Source organism: Paramisgurnus dabryanus, chromosome 9 (genome assembly GCF_030506205.2).
Source record: "Paramisgurnus dabryanus chromosome 9, PD_genome_1.1, whole genome shotgun sequence".
NCBI lineage: Eukaryota > Metazoa > Chordata > Actinopteri > Cypriniformes > Cobitidae > Paramisgurnus > Paramisgurnus dabryanus.
The window spans coordinates 40,873,671-40,890,745 of record NC_133345.1 but is presented as its reverse complement, the minus strand read 5'-3'; the positions used below and the strand labels follow the sequence as shown (position 1 = coordinate 40,890,745).

Genomic DNA, 17,075 nt, shown 5'->3' with positions numbered 1-17,075 from the left:
CTGTCTGCTAGATCATTTATCAAAACCAGAAGAAGAATCCACAATAAAAACCAAAGGGCCACTGGCCTTTATGATTGGCATTTCTCTCAAGCTGTCATATCATTTCATATCAGGTCACGGTAAAATATTGTCGGGCCTTCAGGTGTACCTCTTTCAAATGCCTTGTGAGTCGTGCCTCAGTAATGCATTCGGACAGTAAGGCAGACATGTGCTATGTATGTGAATGCTTTAAACCAGTAAGTGCATCTTATAATGATTCTTAGCATGACGTTGTACACATCCCATAATTGTGATTTTAATGGAAAGTGAAATGGTCACACATTCTGTCAATTGAATGAGAAGGTTTATTTAGTTATAGATGACAAGAGACCCAACAGTCATCCAGTTATTTGGTTTCTTAAAGAAGTAGGTCACCCAAAAAGATTATTTACTCATCCTTTTGCATTCTGAATGTATTTTGTTCTTTTTTAAACATGTTACACATCTTGAATAATGTAATTTGTTTGGGGAATGAATCTTTGACTTGTGTCTTACAAGTCTTCTGAAGCAGTAGTAATCAAATATGATGATATAGCTTTGTGTGCTTCTTTATAGCTTTTGTTTAGCTAGCTTTGCTAACATATTCATGAAGTAGTTATGTTTGATTTATAATTGTGTTACATATGAATCTGATCTTTTTAATAAATAAGTTAATTAGATTCACAAAAAGGATTTAAATGATTCACTCACTAACTTAAAAATCTGGTCACAGTACTTCTCAAGTTTACTGGTTCTTACATAAAGCTTATTTAATTTTGGGAAACTTGGAATGTGGTATCCGAGTTGTGTGGCTTACTCATATGCTATGTTTGTGCACTCTTAACCCAAATTAGTTGACATTACTAGAAATAAGCACCGAAACCTGCATGAAATCTTTTTAGTGTCAGGGTGAAAACTAAACAGCTTAAGTTGTTTTAACATAGAACCTTTGGGTGTAGCAGACAAATCAAGTTGTCATCAGTAGTCTTTACTTAAAAGCATTAGTTACTAAGTTTGTACATTTAACTTAAAATTTTAGTTCAGTAAACTTAATTTTAATTTGTTTTTAATAAACAAGTTTCTTCTTTTGTGTCCAAAGGTCATAAACACTGTAAAAATGCAAGTTTAATCAAATTGGTTATGCAAGTCATTTGAACCTACTATTTTAACTTATTGACTAGTGATGAGTTGACATAATAAATTACTAAGTTAAGGGTGCCGTAGAATGTAAAAACTGTATTTATCTAGGCATAGATGAATAATAAGAGTTCTGTACATGATAATGACATGATCGTAATCCTTAAACACAACTGTTTCCTCATTCTTTTGTAAACCTCCTAAAAAGACTGATGGAAAACAGGCCAATCTCAACATAACACCAACTGTGATGTTACAGTCAAGATATATGCCCCCGACATTAATTACAATGTTGTTACAATGCTAAAAACAAAGTGACTGCTGAGTTAGCGCTATATGCTAATATATGCTAACACTTAGGCTGAAGTTCTACTATTGACTCAGAAATGTCCATTAACAATCTACAGACAATTAATTATTCCTCAATATCTGTATCTTCGTCTGATACAGGCTCAAACATAAGGTCTGTTTGCACACACACAGAGCTACTGAACTGAGCTGCTCTGTGAAACAGACAATTAGAGCAGAGCTCAAGATTTATTTCTAAGGGCAAATCCTTGGGTTGTTAATGGACATGCAAAACCATCTCTGGATTATTTTTTTGCTCTTAATAAAGCCTCATACCTTCTATGTAGATATCACAGAACAATATAACAGATTGTATCAATCTATTCTTTTGCACCTTTAAAGTAAAACAAGAACTTTCATTGATGTGAGAATTTTTAACTGTGTGTTTGCAATCAAAAGAGGATGAGTAAATAATGCCAATTTTTTTTTTTTTTTTTTTTTGTGAACTGTCTCTTTAAGAGCTTTTGTACCACCAAGTTCGTGTTGTCAGCGAGGTGTGTTAAGTGCTTTCAATTTGCACTTTTGCTGCGGTTGAGTCATTAGAATATAGATGTGAAGCTCAGCATTGGGATAATGGATTTTTTCATTAGCAGTTGGATGTAGAAGCTTTAAGCGGTTGATAGATGCCCAGACTTTCATCAGGAGATTGTTCTGCATGGCACAACAAAGAAAAGCAAAATTGGATTGCACAAAACTACCCCATTTCATGTTAATAAACAGATTAAATCATGAAATTCAAAAATAGGCGTCACAACACACATTCCCCCCTCAGCCAGGCTAAAACTCAGTCCTGTCAATTTCAGTCCTTCTAGGCGCTAAATAGGAATACTATGCAGCGTGCACCGATGAAATATTGCAAATTCATTTTACACACGGGATTGCTGTGGAATCATAAATGTGTAACAATAAGGAGAATGAGATTGAAATTGAAAAGTTGTTTGGGGAAAGAGGACTGCTGTCATGAAATGGCCCTATAAATGGGCTGTAGATTACTGCTACAGTATAGGCAGGAGGACGCGGTTTGGGTGGTTAGTTTTCAGAAAATTGTCCCTGGTAGATTGCGTGCCTTTACACCATTATGGGGGCCAAAGGTAAAAATCGTTTACGATGTGTAATATTTTATTCAAAAGCAAAAAATGTATACAAATATTATATGTAGATTATACACCATATATATTTATTATTTGCTGAGGATGGTGAAGGCGTGCTTTAAATTAAATAAATATACACATATATGTTCCATTTGTTCTATTCTTCAAAGTGCACAAAGAAAATAAATACTTCCTCATGTAAAATTCATGCAACAGTTTGCTGTTTAATCAGGCTGATAATGATAATAAGGCCCCAGAACGGGAGTGTTTTCCTTTGAAAATTGGAGATTTACTCAGCTCCACCTGACATATCTCTCAGCAAATGGATATAGATGGGCCCTCACGACAATCGCATGAATAAACAAAGGGGCCGTGCCCCCCAGCTACGACTGTGGGAGAGAAATCCAGCCATTCCGAATTCCCCAGCATTCCACGGATTTTCGACTCAATTAGACTCCGGCATGATACGTCGTGCATTGAGGACAAATTCTCTCACCCTGTTTCCCAGCGGCATCTGAAGTGTGCGGCTCTTGCAAATAATTTAGTTCAGCAGCTTGTCATGCATGGCACTGTGGAGAATTCCCTCTCTGCGTCACCCGCAAATACTGGGTTTGCTGGATCCCATACCATTTGTATTCAGGAAATTGTTTATGCTTGTACAGTAGTGCCAGTGAAATATTAATGCTTAAGAATCATATATTTGCACTATATTAGTATAATCATAGACTGTACTGTATGTATGAATGTACTGTATGTATAGAGTTCAATTTGTTAAGGAACTAGTAAATCTAAAATTATAAACATGTTTCACTAACACTTGACATCTAGGGGAGCGTTTTCCAAAAGCATCTTTGGTCAATTATGGTCGCAAGTTCTGTCGTTACACATAGTTTTTTCGAAACCATCGTTCCAACGACCGGACGCAAACTTGTGGTTTGAACTGATTCTTGTGTAATGTTTTGCATAGAAATAATGCCACTTGGCCTCGTATCTACTTTAATGACATTCTTGTATTTTAAAGCCTCGCACAGGTTTTCAGGCTAACTTTACAGGTACATACACATTTATAAAATATATGGTTGTTGCAGTGTGATTGTGAGGTCAAGCCACTGCACTAGACATATAGCCAACGATATAGTTCATGTGAGCGATGTAATTCATCACGAAGCGTACAGTACCTTAGGCGTCTGCTAAATCTACAAAGCACCTACACGAGTTCACGAAAGAGAAAACTTGAGCCAAGCATTCAGGAAGCATACGTTTCCTGTCACAGGTTTAAATTAATGAGTACGGTCTTCCAAAAACCAACTGGGAAGGAGCCAGGGTGGAATTTCGTGTGAGAGGGGCAGAAGGGGTGAATAATGTGCTGATCCAACACCTGCAGTCTGAGATATTTAGAGGTTTGCTGTTGTCCTGTGGAGTCAGGTGCAACAGAACGAATCACTACCAGCAAAAGATCACTTCACAAGAGCTTTACTGAACCTGAAACCATAAACCTTCAGAGAGATGATTAGACTGTACGTTCAGATGAGGAGTTTGTCTTGGGCTGCGTCCCTATTTACATACTGTACTACATCCTTATCTGTACTTCAAAGCATGTTAGGTTAGGATTTGCATCCTAAATTAGGATTGGATTTGCATTCCAAATGAAAGTACAATGAAAATAATACGAGTGTCCGGATGGTGTACTGTATATGGTCCAAAAAATGACTTTCTTACTTAGTATTTTTGTCTTGTTTTTAGTGAAAATAAAAAATAAAATCTTAAATAAAGATGCATTTTCTTGATGAGCAAAATGCACAGTTTTTGAAAATAAGTCTTGCTTTTACACAAAAATACCATATTTAAGTGAATTTGTGCATAAAGCAAGCAAAAATATATATATATATATATCTGCCAACTTGAATTAAGTGTTTAAGAAAAAAGTTAATTTTTTTGCTTGTTTTATGCACAAATTCACTTTTTAATTTTATATTTTTGTCTTAAAACTAGTCTTAGGTATTTTCTTTTTTAAGAAATTTTAAGATATTTGTACTTAAAACAAGACAAAAATACTAATAAAGAAAGTTTTTTTTGCTGTGCGAAAAGTCAATTTCATACGCGTTTACTTAATACGGCGCATGTTTTTATGTATTGGTTTCTCAATTTTTTGTTGTTTTTTAAACCATTGTAAATTTTAAATAAAACATTAACTTAAAAGATAAAGGAACCATATGTAGGATGGTGGCCAAAAATGGTACTGCAATAATTTTCAAATTACTGTAGAGCGGTGTTTCCCATTCCCCTCCTCGCTGAAACGAGGTATTGTATAGGCTGCAGGATCCAACAGGAACATACTGGTTGCTACAAGAAACTTCCATTGGCAAGTGACAAGGCAAATTTTCCTAGGCCAGATTGCTCATCAAGAAAATACATCTTAATTTAAGAATTTTTAGATATTTTTACTGGAAACAAGACAAAAACACTAAGTAAGAAAGTCATTTTTGTAGTGCAAAAATATTTTTTTGTTGAAGTGTGCTCTCATCTATAAATTGTTTTGGATAAAAGCATGTTAAATGAATAAATGCACTATTTCCATAGGATTTTAAAGTGTGTGTCCACGCACCCACTGCCATTTGCCTTTCCAAAGGTTTTGATTGTTTTCTTTTTAGCTGACTTTTGAGTTGTAGATCAATGCCAAGTGACAAGCTATCCAGAGCAATATTATAAACGCATTTTCCAAGTTAACGCTGCTGTTAATCATTTTCATGTCATCATTTTTCAAGAACGTGGCACATAAAATACGTGGCAGATGTCACTGAAATAAGCATCGTGAGAAATCACCTGTCTCTGTGACAGCCGTGGGCCTCGTAAACACCGAAATGCAATCTGAGTGCGACCCTGGCATGTTAGCATGCTTTTCTCTGTGCTTTCTGCAACTTTTGCATACACTAGCCTAAGTCATATCCTCAGGCCTGCCACAGGCACACACTTTAATGCTGGGCTCCTGTTAAGTGTCATACCGCAGTAAATGTGGTGGGCAAAACACAGGCTTACTTGTTTACGCGTGTGTCTTTTTGTCGTTTAGGTGTCATGGGGGAGTATGAGCCCAAGATTGAAGCACACTTTCCTCAGACGGTACTTGCAGCCAAAGGGGTCACGGTGAGACTGGAGTGCTTCGCCCTTGGGAAGTAAGTACGCCGCCAACCACTGCTTCATTCCCACCTGTCTCTGAATGCCAAGACCACCTCAAGGTGCCTTTCCATCACACATAAGCGTACCATTCTCTCCCCCACGTCTCTTGCAATGCTTCTTACACTATTGGAATCATTAATAATCATAATTATGACCAATTTAACCAGTCAGGGCTCTTTTCTTTGCAGAGCCGAGAACGCTCTCCTGAGATGAGACCGTAGCAGGAGCATAGCTATTTTTACACACCTAACTCCTGTCTGCTGTTAAATGAGCTCTCCTCAAGTATTGAACTCTGCACCATATCTGATATAGTGGCAATTTCGCTCTGATTGGTGTAGAAATAGCGCCGGGATTCGGCCCCTGGGAGCCGTATATTCTGGTAATAGTTGAACAGGGAGATAGAGGTGAGGGCAGAGGGTTGCCGGAGAAAAGCGAATGAGAGCGCGGGCACGTCATTGTTTGGGGGATGCTTTTAATATCTGTTATGTGCACATTTGGCCAAGGATAGCGCGGTGAAAAATGAAAGTGGCCAGTGCAGGTCCACGCTGCAAGGCAAAAAAACACTTTGACATTAAGTCAGGGCAGCACACTGTGTCCAGATGATGTACTGGAGAGAGATTTTTCCCTGTAAGATGTTGCCTGCTGCATTCTTATACAAAAAATAAATATATATATATATATATTGTGAAATGTTATGTTTGGTTTTCCTTCAGCAGCATTGTCTGCCATAACTTGTGGTTATGTGCGTGCTTTTTTGTATATAAACTGTCAGAATTTTTTTTTTTTAAATATGTACCCCAGCTGTCGTTGGGACAGTACCCTTTAAAAAAATACTTTTTAAGAGAGCTTATTATATCTCAAAAATGCATATTGGTACCAACTGTATTAAAAGTATACCTAATGGTGCATAGGACCTTTTTTTAAAAGTACTGCCTCTGTGACAGCTTGGATATATATTTTTCTAACAGTGTATAAAAATATTTTTTCAATGCTGTAAAAAAATCAGCATTAAGCTGCAGTCCGGCACTTATTTCAGTTTTAAAATATAAAAAAAATCATAACCAGCCAGTGTTCAAAACGATCTGCTTGCCTTAGCTCGATATAAAACGGTAAGCTTGGAAATTGGAAATTCGAGCAATCCTGAGGTGCTTCCTTACTATCAATATAACATAATAGCGAATGTAACTACCGTGTCTGAACTGCACGACATGTGAAATACAGGGCACGCGAGTAACGCATCCACATTTGTAAACAATACATACAGCTTACCCCCGTGACTTGTAATAAGGATATTACATGACAGCAAATATAAATTAAAAAATGACTGACTTCCAGAATTTTATCTTTCTCCAGTCAGTCTTCCATTGATCTGTAAAGTTTCCCATTGGGATAAATAAAGTATCTAACTAAGATGAACGCTTCTTTACTTTCCCTGATTGTCCAGACATACCTAAAGATTTTACTCACGCGTGTATGTTTATTATCCAAACACGCAGTAAAGTCTTTAAATTGGATAAAAAAATCAGATAATGAAGTCAGCCAGGAAAAACGGTACATCGCTCTACTTTAACACAGATTATATAAACAGGCAATATTTGTTTTTGATTATAATTAGCTTGTTTAAAAGTAGGCTTTCTTTGGATATGTGTATCATGTTTGTGTGACGAATATTCACTGAGTTTCAATTGATTTTTGTAACGTGTTTTGAGAGACAGCTTGCAGAGACAGAAATGTCTGAATGTGCACCCTGTTTATTTTCTTTATTTGACAAAAACACAAAGATTTGTTGTTATTCTGAATGTACACAAATTAAAGAAGACCCTTCACAGTTTCAAATGATGTCAAACACGTAAGTGTATGATTATTAAGGATGTATTTTAAGTTGGTTTTGCTGTGATGAGGAGAAAACACGTCAAGGGAGTTATTGGACCCCAAGGTGTTAATAAGCGTGATTTACTGCAATGCTTTTGTAAGACGCCACCCAATTGGCCCAACGTCGAAGTCCAATGGCGTGGTGAAGGTGACACGTGTTCGTTCCCTCCGTAGCGCTTCTAGAAGAGTAATTCCATTTATTTAATTTGTTTCTTTGACCTCTGTGGTTAAATTATAATCTGACTCCAATTTCTTAGTTACCAATACTATTCTGATGCTGATCATAATTTATAAAATTATTATTATATTTATTTAGAATGAATTATATTCACATAGGGAATAAGGTGTAATTCTGAAGGTGCTAAGGCAGTTCCATACAGCTGGGCATAGAGGCATTCTCCTTCTAACTTAAGTTAAAGTTAGAGGTTTCTCCAAACACATTGAAAATAAGAGGATCCATCTATGTTTTAGGTTGAGGTTACTCCATCTAACCTTAAAACGGGGAGGCAATTACTCCAGTAATATTTTCAATAGAGGCAATTCTCCTAATCTATGCCCCCTTCAATACATCTAACTTAACCCCTGAAAATATAATAAAGATTTGACAAGTTTTAGAATGAATAAAGATTAACAATTTATTTTGCCAGGCAGGTTACACATAAATCAATAATTTGGTTATTCAAATCCATCAAAAATATATCAAAACATTCACTTAAAGATCAGCATAGAAAAATGAACATTTCACAAAATACAAAGCATACCTGGCAATTAAAGACACACAAAGTGGTCTAGGAAGATTCTTGTTAAAGATTTCTTCCATTATGTTTTACTACACACACAAAGTGTGGAAGCTCCTGGTTACAGGATCCTCCATAAGGTTTGAATACACACATAGTGTGGGAGCTTCTGAGTACAGAATGGCTCCCAGAATGTTTTACCAGGCCACCTTTTATACACAGCTTGAGAAAACTGCCAAAATCTAGTTTGACCTGTACCAAGTGATACTAAAGAACACCTGGTCAAAATCCAGTTTGACCTGTGCCAAGTGATACTAAAGAGCACCTGGTCAAACTAGCCAGGAGTATCTTGGCAACTGGTCAAACTAGCCAGAAATATCAAGGCAAAACCCCACCTCTACAAGAAATGCATCTTCTATCCAAAGTTATAAAACCTTGATCCATCTTATCTTAGACTTTATAGAAATTAGACCTTTTTACTCATCGCACCATGACCTTTGAAATAATACTAAACATTAATATAAAATTACAACCTTAGAACCACATAATATGTATACATTACATCATATATTTCAGCAGATACCCAATGATATGAGCCTAAAGGCTAACAGTGCCAAAGCCTTTGTGATGAAGAGATTAGGAGAACAGGGAGTTGCATATCTGTAAACAGATTCACCTAAGAGTCAAACTTGGGTTAGCAACACCACATGAGGTTTAATTGTTTTATAGTGTCTCTTCATAAATAAACTTAAAGTTGATTAATTAAAATCCAGTATTACACTTTTCCCCCTTAGTTGGTCAGAACACCAGTGGATGATGGTACTTTTCCGATGAAAATTCTTATGTTGGTTATACTTCAAAAAGTATACTCTGTGATTGCGGATGACAGTATCCACACTGATGCGGTGATTGACAGGTTGGCCTCAATACATTGCGTTCACCCGCACTGTTTCGTCCACGTAAAGTTAATAATTCTGCGAATAATTGCAGTTGCAGATTTTGAACAGAGATGGCGACAAAGAGGAAAAACTCCAGACTGCAGCTTTAAAAGAACTTGGTTTGCAAGTCAATTCAACATACAATTTTAAGTTTTGGCTTGTGAAAATTGACATAACTTATAAAATCAAGTTGAAATTATTAACATAAAAATATATAATATAAATTACCTCAAGATTTACAGTAAAGTAAAAATTCCCAAATAAAAATCCAAATCCCCAAATATTAGATTTAAGTTGTTTCAACTTACATCTTTCACTTAAAGTATTTTTCACTTAAACATACTGGACTGTTTCCTGGACAGGGATTATCTCAAGCCAGGACTAGACCTTAGTTTAAGACTAGTCCTGGCTTAAGATAATCCCTCTCCAGGAAACATACTTGGAAATATGACTAGTATTAACAAACATGCTTTTACTAAAAACGTTACTTGTGTGCATTTTGAGGGCATTGATGTATTTTAAGATAATGTCAGTGGAAGCTGTTTTCAGTTTGGACAGCTCTTACATTTATTTTAGTCCCATAAGGTTTAATTTTTTTGGTGTTACCAATTAAAGTATTTTTAAAGTTGATCCAACTTTTTACTTTTTCAATGTAGGTACTAAGTATAATGCTGGATACAGTTATAATTATGTTGTTTCTTTATTATGTTTGCTGAAATAGCTTTAAAGGGCCCCTAACCTAGGTGTTTTCAGCATTATGCTGTACCAGTCTCTGGTATCCCCAGAATGTATCTGTTAAGTTTCAGCTTAAAATACACCACAGATCTTACATTATATGTTGCAATGAAAAACGTGCTGTTTTTGTGTGTTTCTTTAAATGCAAAGAAGGCTTCTATTCCCCTCTGCATATGCAAAGTAGGGGATAGGGCGCTTACACATTAGCTTTGGACTACATCAAAACATGTGTCTCTGGCAGAAGGTTCTGTGAGCGGTTATGGTTGGGGAGTAATCAATGTGACATCACATTGACAGGGGATCCTGTTTGTGTCACTGTTGCGGTTTAAAGGAGAATAAATGGAATTGTATAATAACAGGATGTTTCTGTACACACACTGGCAACTCATTTTCTGATAGAAACACATTTAAAAGTGCATTTTCTAGGTTGGGGGGCTTTAAATTAAAGTACTATCTTGCGGGCAGTGCAAGCATCTCTTTATAGCATTTATTGTATGCAAAATTTTGGTTTCGTTTCATTTGATCAGTATCGTTTACATTCTGTACAGCTCACTTTTTAGTTTATACAATATATTTAAACTCTTATGATGCATTGCATAAAGCAAAATGCAATTCTGCATTTTAGCATCATAATCCGCTGTTATCAGGCTGTAATTGTATTTGCGTTGGTTATTGGGAATGAATAATTCAAAGGCTAAGCTCTATCAACCACAAACACCTTCTAACTGTTCTAAGGACTCAGTAATTGTTTACAGTGCCTTCAAGGACCCCTTTGTGGGGAAATGTCGTTTACAATTAATTATCCACATTAGAATAATAAGTCATTGCTTAATCCTAGACATTGATCTATGTATTCTTGTTGGCTTCTACTTCTTAGTTAAATTAAAGTTTACAGACTCTGTGAATGCAGAAATCGCTGAGATCTCGCCGATGGCCGCTCGCTCTGATCTTAGCTAATACAGGGATGATGGTTAAGGAGATCCTTTTATGCCTCGCTCTCCCTCGTTCACAAAAAAATATTCGTCAGGCGAGTTATTAGAAAGTGTCAGTCTTTATAATGAAGCAAATTGAAGCAAGAATTGCTTTTGGTCTCACGCTGTCACTCAGTGTGTATGACAACCTAACATTCGGACAGAGAAAGGACTTGTCTTTGTGAAGGGAATATGCTGGAGCGTTTATTGTCCGTAGTGCAGACTGTCTGCGGGGATGCTCTTCAACCTCAGCAGTGTAACGGGCAGTTTCAAAGGCAAACTGCCAGCTTATAAAGGCGAATGTGTCTGGTGCCGAGAATGTTACCGAGGTATAAGGGGGTCTGCTCTTGTGCATGCTGACATTTCGCTGACTGTATAACCTTTCTGTGATGTTCTCACAGCATTTATGAAATAATACTCAGGTATTTTGTTGTCATTTTTAATTTAGTTGAATTGCTTTCGAGTGGTCAAGTACTTGCGTCATATAAGCTCACAATGTCAGATCCGTTCAAATGTTTCAGCCGTGACTTTACTCACAATGTAGCCTCAGGTGCTGTATCATTTTTTTTTTTTTTATAATAGCTATAATATATATATATTACATTTTTTTGCCTATATTTACTCAAATAATATAATGTACAAATGTTTCATCAAAAACAAATTAAGTAAATCAAAAATGAAAGTTTGGCATGAAACTTGCTTGATTTTTTAAGTTGATGTTAAATACAAATGATATTGATTTAAAATAAGTATGAATTATAGTTTTTAAAACTTATATATTATAATTGTGCAGCTCTTAATAATCTTTTAATCTTACATAATTTCATAAAATATTCATTCGAAATGAGCAATTATAAGAGTTTTAAAAACTTAAATATATAAGTGTGGCATTCGCAAATATAATAGGAAATATTAAGGATATTTATTATAAATAATCTGTTAGTTAAATACAAATTTGATGTATAAACCTAAATAATATATGAACATTTTACACAAGAAGATCTGTTAAAATTTTAGTCATTTATTTTGGTTTGTCCAACTAAGTGACATTTATATATTTAATTACATTACTTTTAAGTTATATTTACAAAGCCACTGAATAATTTTTACGACCTTATAAGCACGCGACCTTAAAAGGTGAGCACTCGGTCTTTTAAGGTGGCATCCTCAGAAGTTCATGAAGAGAACTGAAATGAGACAATCTTACCTGGATATTTTAGAAAATCCAGCCATTATATGCAGCCGTTGCAGGCGCGCAATGAGTCTTGGGATATCCTCGGCTGTTAAGGATCCATTTGTTCTATCCTTAACAGTGCGGAGAAATAAGGACTTGAATTGGGACGGCCTTACCAGCCTCAAGTCGCGCTGATGTGTCTTAAAAACGTCCGTAGAAGGTCGCAGCCCTTGAATTGGGACACAGCTTGTGTTTTACATTATGGCTGTTACTTTATCACATAATTAAGCAAGTCCGTTTTTCTAAATAATCGACTGATATATGCAAATACGATTCACACCCGCCATATCAGCTGACCTCTAAACTGATGTTTACATCGGTAAAAATCACAGCAGATGGCTCGCTCTCTTAAACACGCCAATGTTTGATCTCCGACTTTAATCACCCTGCAAGCTTTATCACAGGCTCATGATAATATAACCTGACAGGTCAGAGAAACTTCATCCTATGTGTATAAACGTCCCGGGAAGATTTAAAGCAGCACAAAGGGAAAGGAGACCTCAGTATTGTGACATTTTTATCTGAGGGGGGGGGGGAGTGTTGATTGATGGCAGCTCTGGGGGTTTCCTCCGCATCGCATTTCCGCCGTTGGAAAGCTGTGAAATGAAGCTGTCACTCTGGAGCAGTGCTGATCATGTCTGATAGAGCGGGTTATCTGCACGCGGGCGGCACACCTCACAGGTCATATCACAAGCCCGCTGCAGCCACAAATAGGGATGGATGGCGGTGTACAAATACTGCTATCTGCGCAGCTATCAGGACATTTATTGTGTTACTCAGTACACAGCCACTTACAGAGGACACAGTTGTCATATCAGATTGTCCTCTGTGTACTTTCAAAAAAAACCTGCGGTATCAGTTTTATAAATTAGTGTGGTTGTACAAATACACAGTTTTGGGGCAGGGACATTGCTTGTAGGTAGTGTTTGTTACTTCGTAGTGGTGAAATATATAATATTTTAAAGGGAAAGGTGCGAATAAGTAAAAGAGTAGTGCTTGCAACAGCAAAATGTATGCTGTTTTTGCTTATGATTAAGGAATTGTAAGAATTATTTCTTAAAAAATTTGTTCTTGTATTTTTTTCTCAGTCCTGTCCCCACAATAACGTGGAGGAAGATGAGTGGGAACATCCCGAAAAAAGCCCGTCTGCGTAAATCACAGGCTGTTCTTGAGATCCCAAACATTCAGCTGGAGGATTCTGGGAGTTATGAGTGTAAAGCTGAAAATACCAGAGGAGGCACAGCGTATAGAGGACATCTGCAAGTCTACAGTGAGTAGTACACACCAGTTTCTAAACAACAGAGCAACTGCATCTAGTGTGTTAGTTACACTGCCTAAACTGTTAAAAAAGGAAATGTTAGTTCAACTTAAAGTTAATTATCGGGAATTTTTTAGTTAATTTGACTCAAAAATATAGTTGACTAAAAAAAAATATTGTATCAACTTATAATTTGGATTTCAAACTCGCATCATTGATTAAGACATTGACCATGCACCCTCAAAATACGATTGTAATGGGATTTTGGCAATATTGTGATTATACTTCACTTACTATACTATACTATACTATACTATACTATACTATACTATACTATACTATACTATACTATACGGATTTTGAGATTGACTTCCGGTTCAGTGTAAACAAACGCTTCTTTGCAGTGTTTTTAGTCATTCGTTTCTGGCTAAAAGTAAACTTGCACACTGACAGCGCGTATAAATGACATCGGCATATACTCTCAACTGCTTTATAGAGGAATGAGATGACTCGTTTTAAAATGTGCCTGTGGATATTTAGCTACTTTATCGATTCAATTGCTTGATGCTTAGCCAATTATCAATTTTAAAAGTATGGCTGCATTTCAATACCTTTCCAATAATAATATTGGTTGTGTGCATTTTGAAGATGTAGGACATGATTTTGTGAATTTAATAGCTAACTGCAGACTTTGCCACACCATAAAGACTGTGCTGTATCGTAAGGTTTTTTTTAACTTTTTTAATAGAAAACATTAGCACAGGGCTCCAGACTGCCACCAAATGGTGGCATTTTGCCACCAAAATTTGAGAGTGTGCCACTGAATTTTACATCCAGTCGCACATGTGCAACCAGCAAATTTTACCTATGTGATCTATCATTAAAGTATTTATTAGTAATACAGTGGAAATTAGTAGAAATGTAAATATTTGGTTAGCATGTTGATTTACAGTGTGTGCCCCTATATTTTCTCGTTGTGCCCCTAAAATTTTCAGTTGGGGGCCACTGTGCTCCTAGTGAAAAAAGTTAGTCTGGCGCCCTGTTGCATGAAAAAGCATGTTCCTGGTGAGTTTTTACAGTATGGTTCTGTAATACCGCGATTATCCAGTCTTACCCAATTTATAAAAAACTGAGGCAAAAAATTATTTGTTAATTTAACACTCTGTGTATGTTTTGATAATCATTCTGAATCTGATCTCTAACCAAATTCTTTCGAAAAATGCAATTATTTCAGCTTTTTGCTAAAATATATATTTTTGAAGAAAAAAATATTTTCAACTCTTTCGCCGCCATTGACAAGTTATCTCATCAATTATGAGTTAATATTTACCTGATAAATATGCCTTTTTGATGAATTTCTATGAAAATGTGTAATACCACTTTGATCCACTAAATTCGCCAAACCGAATTTATCAAAAACTGAAGAAAAAAAATTTTCAATTAATTTTTAACTGCATTTAAGTTTGATAATTGTTCGGAGTCTGATCTCTTATATAAATTCCTTTTAAAAAAAAATAAATTTTTGAAGAGAAATATTCACATGTCAGTGGTTAAATTAAGTGGAAAAAGTAAATCTGTTTGAAAGCAGAGGGTCTGTTAGTTCATTTGATATATCTGTATGTTTATATTTTTATAAAAGAAATTTTTTTTTTAACTTTTGTGAAAATTGCAAAAAAAATGTTGGCGGGCAACTTTTCAAAAAAAAAAAAAAAAAAAAGGCGGGCGGGGAATGCATTAATAGATTCCCACATGAAGCAAAAAGCATTATAATTGAACTTGGAAAAATCACAAAACGATTTACTGCAGTCAGAATAAGCTATTAAATATTGCAGCACTACTTCCGCACAAATTTTCATCCATGATCGTTTTTATAGCAGCACCCTCAGGATCAAGGTGGATATATATGGAAATTGAGTGCATAACAGAGCTTGGTTGGTTGATATGTAATGATCAGACTAAGTGGGGCAGAGGCCGCCTCTGCCCTCTCAAACTCAACAGCGCCCCACATTTTCCCAATGTAAATCTGTGGTGGAAAATGGTAATGCAGCAAGACCTTACTTAGAGCCATATGGGCAGATTGTCTCTCTGTTTTGTGCAAGTGGCAGCCATATATTGTGCATATGAATGTATAGTTTTAGAGTTTAAATTGTATGCAGTTGGAAGGAAGCAGAATCCATTGGGTCCATATTAGATTTGGTTTGCTTATTAATTATAGCCTACTCCTGGGTGTACTTTCTCTTCTGATATAATTTTGACTGCTGTTCATGACATTACATACAGTATAGATAGAGCGGGCCAGCTTTCATCTAAGTTTTGCAAGGACAAAATTGCTATGTCCTCAGAAAACTTTCATCCAATTAAATTGTAGGTCCTATTTTAGCATTATTCTTGCTTGTGCCGCTGAAAATGCCATATTTTGTGACCTAGATATTTCCCCTGACCCACTGTGGCTTTGATAGGGACTTTTACAGGGGTTTGGGATCTCCATTCATCTTTTCCAGACTCCTCTTCTTATCCGTTCGATAGAGGTTCTGACTTAGATGAAGTGCACTGTGTCATAAAAGTAAGTGTATCAGCGGGGCACAAGATGAATGTAGCATCCCAGTGATTTTATGAAAACCTGGATTTAGTAGGTTTATGACTGTCATGTGGAGTTGTAATTCACCACATTGTCTGGCTGAACAAAGCCTGGTAAACAACAGCTGCTTTTCTTATCCATAGAAACAATGTATGTGTGTTTTTGTGTAGTCTTCATCAGCTGTTTGGGACTTACATGCTGCCGCTTCATGCATCCTGAAATGTATTTAATCTCCTTATGTGCCAATCAGAAAGATCTTCTTGTCTAACTGGGCATCCTGTTTCAAATCTTTATCCAAGTATTTTGTAGGGATAACTGTCAGTCTGCAAAGCTTTAAAATGCTAAAAAAACTTTTTTTTTATGTAACATAAAATTCTGCAAAAATGTAAAAGCGACTTTAAATATTCAGTGTTCTCTCTAAAAAAGTTTATTTATATTACTCATGCCAAGACCTGTAAACTAACCTTAAGTTAGCAAGGATCAACAGTCATCATCTGCTTACAGTATTCAACGCACACATCTGCTCATACATTTTGCATACAACCAGTTCACTCCAAAGGCCCTTTTCTCTGGACAGCATAATTGAAGGCTTGCCCACAGTGAAGTTCTTTCCCAGAACCACTTAGCCATCAGCCATAACCTGTTTGAATTATACGTCATATGCTGTAGCAACGTGCATGTGTCCTGGGTGAGCGACGAGCCTCACGGGGGGCTGCCGACGGGCAGGGGAGCGCATCTGTCTCAAGGCTGCGCCCACCGTTATTATGTCGGCCGAGGGTCTGGTGAGGGATGGTGATGTGGATGGAGGGAGGTGATAAGTTTTATTACCATGTCTAAGAGCTGTTACTCAAGGAGCTTGTGTGTCTTTGCCAGAGGTGACCTACACCTTTTCTTCTTTCGTCCGTTTCTCTCACTTGCTGAAACAGGCACGAAATGTTCAGTAAATTATACGAATCGGCTTCAAATCTCACCGGGAGCCGTATT

At 36.5% G+C, this 17,075-nt stretch overlaps 1 protein-coding gene across 2 annotated transcripts in view; it reads left to right on the top strand.

The window, feature by feature from the left end:
- The window catches only part of cntn5 (contactin 5), a 286,113-nt gene that overhangs the window by 201,418 nt on the left and 67,620 nt on the right, over window positions 1-17,075 (top strand). For both annotated transcript variants that reach the window (XM_073815840.1, XM_073815839.1), the window contains exons 8-9: window positions 5,662-5,764; window positions 13,344-13,525. In XM_073815840.1, the coding sequence (XP_073671941.1) occupies window positions 5,662-5,764; window positions 13,344-13,525 (285 nt within the window). The remainder of the gene's footprint in view (window positions 1-5,661; window positions 5,765-13,343; window positions 13,526-17,075) is intronic.